Source organism: Myotis davidii, unplaced genomic scaffold (assembly GCF_000327345.1).
Source record: "Myotis davidii unplaced genomic scaffold, ASM32734v1 scaffold586, whole genome shotgun sequence".
NCBI lineage: Eukaryota > Metazoa > Chordata > Mammalia > Chiroptera > Vespertilionidae > Myotis > Myotis davidii.
The window spans coordinates 680,131-686,811 of record NW_006296809.1 but is presented as its reverse complement, the minus strand read 5'-3'; the positions used below and the strand labels follow the sequence as shown (position 1 = coordinate 686,811).

The following is a 6,681-nucleotide window of genomic DNA, read 5'->3' as shown; positions in this document are numbered from 1 at the left end:
GCGGGGAACAGCTGGGGGGGGGCATGGACCTGGTTGAGGGCACAGAGGTAGGTGGGGGTTCAGAGGTGGGTGGGGAACAGAGCTGGGCCCCGGGGGGCACAGGCAGGTGGGCAGGGCATGGAGCTGGGTGAGGGCACGGAGCTGGATGGGGGCACAGAGGTGGGCGTGACTACGGCTACAGCTCACCACTGGCAACCCCGTCCCGCAGGCGCAGTGCAGATGCTGTCCACCACATGCATCGGCTGCCTGAAGATTTTCGTCCCCTGCTGCCTGTACCAGCACAAAGTCCGGCTCGCCTACCCACCCAACTTCATCATGACCATGCTCTTCGTGGGCCTCATGAGGTGAGGGCCTGGCATTTGGGTGCGGGACTGGGTCCTTTTGCACGTTATTTAAAATGCTTTTGACTCCTTGGCTGGTTTTGCTCAGTGGATAGAGCATCGGCCTGTGGACCAAAGGGTCCCAGGTTCAATTCCAGTCAAGGGCATGTACCTCTGCTGCAGGCTCCTCTCCGGCCCAGGCACTGGTCAGGGCACATGCAGGAGGCAACACATTGATGTGTTTCTTACACATCAGTGTTTCTCTCTGTTTTCCCCTCTCTCATCCAATCTCTGTAAAAATCTCTGAACTTGTGCAGCCTGCGGGTCGCCCAGGACCGGCAGAGGCCACCATCGGGGGGCCTGGCATTGACAGGGGTGGGCTCTTGTGCCTCTGCCTCCCTCCAGCACAGAGACAAAGGCACTGGGAAGGCAGGAGGCAGCGTGGCTCCCAGAGGAGCGGCGGGGACACACATGGTCACAGCCAGGCTCCCGGGTCACAGCCGGGTCACAGCCAGGCTCCCAGGTCACAGTGGTGCCCGAGGGTCCCTTCTCGTGGGCGAGGCCCTCCCCGTACAAGAGGGCTGTCTGCCTCTCACGCCCGGGGTTTCAGTGCCAAATGAAAGGAATAAACCGCGTGGGCTCAGGCGCTGAGTCTCCCCACCCCCCAGTTTCTCCTTTTAAAATATCCTCAGCTGAGGGTTCAAAATAAATAAGTAAATAAATTTTTAAGAATCTATAATAATAAAGAACAGTTAAGAGCCAGTGGTCCTGGATTGTGAGGGGGTGCAAGCCCGGCTGTGGGACACCCCCCCCACACACACACACACACACACATGAATTTTGTGCACTGGGCCTCTAGTAATAAAATAAAATAAAATGCCTTTACCATCCGGCTGGTGTAGCTCAGCAGTTGAGATCAACCCAGGAACCAAGAAGCCTTCTATTGGATTCCCGGTCAGGACACATGCCCGGGTTGCGGGCTCCATCCCCTGTGGGGAGTGTGCAGGAGGCAGCTGATCAAAGATGTTACTCTCTCATTGATGTTTCTATCTTTCTATCCCTCTCGCTTCCTCTCTCTCTAAAAAAATCACTAACAACAGATTTAACAAAATAAATAAAATAAAATAAAATGCCTTCCCTGTCACCGAGTGAGCAGCGGCTGAGTGACGTCACCGTTGGTCGGAGGCGAGTGCCATGCAAACTCTCTGAAGTCTACGTTTGAGGGCGGCGCGTGCACCCAGCTTTGTGCATCTCGTGCCCGATGGGTCCTTTCTGGAGCGGCCACGAAACTAGCTTAGTAACGGTTTCGGGGTGATGCGCCTCCTTCGGGGCCCACGCTCTGGCCACAGTGGCCCTTGCAGGCGGGTGGCCATTTCCTGAGGGCCAGACTCAGCACAGCACGTGCGGGGGCTCAGGTGTGGCCCCTGGCTGGCTCCTGGCAGAGGCAGGTGGGCGCGCCCATCTTGACCCCCTCCGGCTTCTCTAGGTTCGCCACCGTGGTGTTGGGCCTGGTCAGCCTGAAGAATGTGGCCGTGTCGTTTGCCGAGACGGTGAAGAGCTCCGCCCCCATCTTCACGGTGATCATGTCCCGGATGATCCTGGGGGAGTACACGGGTGAGCGCTCCCCCCCCACCCCCCGCAGGCCAGCTGACTTCTGAGAAAGGGGAGAAAGTCTTAATGGAATTTAGCAAAACGCACGCAGGACAGGTCCTTCCTGAGGAGGGGCAGGCGTACGTCCAGGCCCTCAGTTCACACGCATTGTCCTCAGCAGCAGAATCCCCGGGCAGAGCCCAAGGCGAGAGCTGGGCACTGGGTGGAGGCAGTTCCTGCCCCAGGCGCTGGGCAGTGGGTTTGCCGGCCGGCCGCGGCCTGGGGAACTGGAGCTGCGCTCAGGGCAGCAGGGCCCTGGGACGAGGACGTGGCCGTGGTCGGAGGCTGTGCTGCTTCCTCTTTGCTGAACAGGAAGGGCTCACACCCGCGTCCACGCTGCCTCAGACATCAGAGCAGGTGCCGAGGGTCCCTTCTCGTGGGCGAGGCCCTCCCCGTACAAGAGGGCTGTCTGCCTCTCACGCCCGGGTTTCGGTGCCGAATGAAAGGAATAAACCTCGTGGGCTCAGCCGCTGAGTCTCCCCACCCCCGGTTTCTCCTTTTAATAGAATCCCTGAGCCCATCTCCCTTCCTCTCCTGTTTGCTGGTGAGAACTTGTGCAGCCTGGGGGTCACCCAGGCCCGGCAGAGGCCACCATCGGGGGGCCTCGCATTGACAGGGGTGGGCTCTTGTGCCTCTGCCTCCCTCCAGCACAGAGACAAAGGCGCTGGGAAGGCAGGAGGCAGCGTGGCTCCCAGAGGAGCGGCGGGGACACACATGGTCACAGCCGGGCTCCCGGGTCACAGCCAGGCTCCCAGGTCACAGCCAGGTCACAGCCGGGCTCCCAGGTCACAGCTGGGCCCCCTTGTCCTCCTCTGCAGGGTTGCTGGTCAACCTCTCCCTCATCCCTGTCATGGGGGGCCTGGCACTGTGCACAGCCACCGAGATGAGCTTCAACATCCTGGGGTTCTCAGCCGCGCTGTCCACCAACATCATGGACTGGTGAGTCCGGGGATTGTGGGGCCACCGTGTGCCCGGGGCGCACAGCTCACCTGCCTCAGCTGGGGGACGGGTGTTTAAGTCCAGGGCAGCTCAGTTCCTTCCCGCCACTCAGAGCTCGGCCAGTATGTCTGCTGCTGCCTTTTCCTAAAGAGCAAAACTGGAGGGTCCTCAACGCGGTAACTTTTTCTCAAAAACAAGCTAGAACTTGATGGTTCATGGCCTGACCCTTAAGAACGCTCACCAGGGCCGTGGAGTGCAGGGAGCCAGGTCCCCGAGGCCCGAGCTGCGTCCTGGCTGCTGCGTGGACCTCTGGGAGTCGCGCTGCATCAGTGTCGGTGAGGTCCGCCCTGCAGGCAGCCCGGCATTTCAGAACCAATAATCACACTCAGTTTTGCCCTTTTGCTGAGAGAAGAGGAAACACAGCCACGGGGACCGGGGTCCCCGTCACCACCAAAGTGGGGCTTGAGGTTGGATCATCTGCTGAGACATAAACACCTTTAATTCCACTTCCAACTCCCGGAGGCGAGGCCCCGCCACTGCGGCTCCTAGAAGCGTGACCGACTGACCGACCTACACAACCTCCTGCACCCACGCCCGCAGCCTCAGTTGCGCGGACTTCATGCTCCCCCCCCACACACACACAGACCGAGCCTTCTGTTTAAGTCACAGGAGGCATTTTTTTCCATGAGCCTCCCTCCACTTTTCTTTTTTTCTTTAACAATATGTTTTTATTGATTTCAGAGAGGAAGGGAGAGGGGGAGAGAGAGAAATATCAGTGATGAGAGAATCATGGATCGGCTGCCTCCTGCACGCCCCCCACTGGGGATGGAGCCCACAACCCGGGCCTGTGCCCTGACCAGAAATTGAACCGTGACCTCCTGGTTCATTGGTCGATGCTCAACCACTGAGCCCCGCTGGCCGGGCCCCGTGTCCGATGGTCCTGCAGCAGCGGTTCCCGAAGGAGCGGAGCCCAGGGCTCTGCCAGGCTCCATCTGGGCTGTCAGTGTCTCCAGAGCCATCGTTCTGGCTCCAGGCCCGACCGTGAGAGTTCCTGTCTCACTGTCTCGCCAGGTTTTTCATGAAACAACGTGCCGGTCTTGGAGTCGCGCGAGCAGCGCCACTCGCCAGGGCAGCCCCTTGCTTCCCGGCAGACGCTGTCTGGCTTTCTCTAGGGCTTGGTCGGTGTGCGTGCGCGTGCGCGTGCGCGTGCGCGTGCGCGTGTGCACACGTGCACGTCTGTGCATACGTGTGTGCAGTCATGCGTGTGAGTGTATGTGTGCACATGTGCAAGTCTGCATATGTGTGTGCAGTCGTGCGCGCGCGCAGGTGTGTGCAGTCATGTGTGTGCGCGGGTATGTGTGTGTGTGTGCACGCGCAGGTGTGTGTGTGTGTGTGTGTGTGTGTGTGTGTGTGTGTGTGGTTTCCCACGTGTCTGTCACCTTCGGGAGTTCATGAGCCTGAGCTCCTGTTCCGTTTCCTGTGTGCCGGCCCGCGGCAGGTGCTGATTTAGGGGGACTCTTGGTTCAGAGGGGGGCTGTGGGGTCCTCTGACACCTCAGAGCTGGGTGGCCACAGGCCTGTTGCTCAACCTCGCCGTGAGAAAGACACCTTGTCCATTTCAGGTTCCCTACTGACTTCCTGCATCGATGGTAACCTCTTCTCTCCTTCATTCCAGCTTACAGAATGTTTTTTCCAAAAAGCTCCTCAGTGGGGATAAGTACAGGTTCTCGTAAGTATCACTGCTTCCCAGGCCGGGCCAAGTGCCCGGGACCTCGCCGCTCCCTTGGGTGCAGGGGGGCTTTCAGTGACCGTGGGACTCGGGAGAAAAGCCCCGTGGCCCATGGAGGCCCCGGACGGGCCACCTTTCCCTCCCGTGGCTGTGCGGGTGGGCTCAGTAGGCACAGGCCCTCCTGGTCCCCCCCGGGAGCCTCCTCGTCACCCCGGGAGCCTCCTGGTCCCCCCCGGGGAGCCTCCTGGTCCCCCCGGGAGCCTCCTGGTCCCCCCCGGGGAGCCTCCTGGTCCCCCCCGGGGAGCCTCCTGGTCCCCCCCGGGGAGCCTCCTGGTCCCCCCCGGGGAGCCTCCTGGTCCCCCCCGGGGAGCCTCCTGGTCCCCCCCGGGGAGCCTCCTGGTCCCCCCCGGGGAGCCTCCTGGTCCCCCCCGGGGAGCCTCCTGGTCCCCCCCGGGGAGCCTCCTGGTCCCCCCCGGGGAGCCTCCTGGTCCCCCCCGGGGAGCCTCCTGGTCCCCCCCGGGGAGCCTCCTGGTCCCCCCCGGGGAGCCTCCTGGTCCCCCCCGGGGAGCCTCCTGGTCCCCCCCGGGGAGCCTCCTGGTCCCCCCCGGGGAGCCTCCTGGTCCCCCCCGGGGAGCCTCCTGGTCCCCCCCGGGGAGCCTCCTGGTCCCCCCCGGGGAGCCTCCTGGTCCCCCCCGGGGAGCCTCCTGGTCCCCCCCGGGGAGCCTCCTGGTCCCCCCCGGGGAGCCTCCTGGTCCCCCCCGGGGAGCCTCCTGGTCCCCCCCGGGGAGCCTCCTGGTCCCCCCCGGGGAGCCTCCTGGTCCCCCCCGGGGAGCCTCCTGGTCCCCCCCGGGGAGCCTCCTGGTCCCCCCCGGGGAGCCTCCTGGTCCCCCCCGGGGAGCCTCCTGGTCCCCCCCGGGGAGCCTCCTGGTCCCCCCCGGGGAGCCTCCTGGTCCCCCCCGGGGAGCCTCCTGGTCCCCCCCGGGAGCCTCCTCGTCGCCCCGGGAGCCTCCTGGTCCCCCACGGGGAGCCTCTTTGTCACCCTGGGAGCCTCCTGGTCCCCCCCAGGAGCCTCTTTGTCACCCTGGGAGCCTCCTCGTCACCCCGGGAGCCTCCTCGTCACCCCGGGAGCCTCCTCGTCACCCCGGGAACCTCCTGGTCCCCCCGGGAGCCTCCTTGTCACCCTGGGAGCCTGTTGCCTGCTCTGCTCGGTGCTTCTGCTGCTCTCACGTGAGTCCGGGTGTCTCAGGCGTGCTGTGCCCGCAGGGCGGCCGAGTTGCAGTTCTACACCAGCGCCGCTGCCGTGGCCATGCTGGTCCCCGCCTGGGTCTTCTTCATGGTGAGTGGGGAGCAGAGCCCCTGGCACCTGGCGGCATTTGTCCTTAGCGCTTTGGGAGCAGAGTAGGTGGCGCAATGTCCTGCTTTGCTGAATTACACGGTGTCCACCCCGTGCCCCAAGGAGCACGGACAAAGGTGGAGGCCAGGCTGTAGCTGTGGGAGTTTCCCGAGGTTCTCCTGTGGCGGTTTTAGGCTGATTTATTTTCATTTACCTTCTTAAAACATTTTTAAAATTAACTTTAGAGAAAGGGGAAGGGAGAGGGAGAGAGAGGAGCATTGATGTGAAAGAAACATTGATTGGCGGCCTCCTGCCCGCTCCACACTGGGGATGGGGCCCGAAACCTGGACACATGCCCTGATGGGGAATTGAGCCAGTGGCCCTTGTGCGCCGGCCAGTGCTCCGGCCGCTCCGCCTCCCGGCCAGGGTGCTCTGTTTACTTGTTCGAGGAGCAACGGGACTCAGCAGCTGCACCATTTTGCTACGTTCCCACCAACAGTGCCCCAGTCGCCAGCACGTGTTCTCTGGTTCTTGCTGCTGTTTTTGTAGTCGCTGTCCTGGTGGGGGAGGGCCTCCCTGTGGCTGGGGTTGCGATTCCCTGGAGACCAAGTGCACTGGCCGTGTGCCTGGTCGATGCCGTCCGGTCGCCACCCAGAAGGCAGGATTCACAGCGGCCTCAGCCTCAGCTCGTGGGCCCCGGGGGCTGGGCAC

At 62.8% G+C, this 6,681-nt stretch overlaps 1 protein-coding gene across 1 annotated transcript in view; it reads left to right on the top strand.

Moving 5' to 3' along the window:
• The first annotated feature begins 101 nt into the window (after positions 1-101).
• LOC102764008 (solute carrier family 35 member E2) overlaps positions 102-6,681 on the top strand; it is a 10,978-nt gene continuing 4,398 nt past the window's right edge. Inside the window, exons 1-5 of the mRNA XM_006772534.2 lie at positions 102-344; positions 1,807-1,934; positions 2,789-2,909; positions 4,584-4,637; positions 5,901-5,973. Of these exons, the coding sequence (XP_006772597.1) occupies positions 118-344; positions 1,807-1,934; positions 2,789-2,909; positions 4,584-4,637; positions 5,901-5,973 (603 nt within the window). The 5' untranslated portion in view covers positions 102-117. The remainder of the gene's footprint in view (positions 345-1,806; positions 1,935-2,788; positions 2,910-4,583; positions 4,638-5,900; positions 5,974-6,681) is intronic.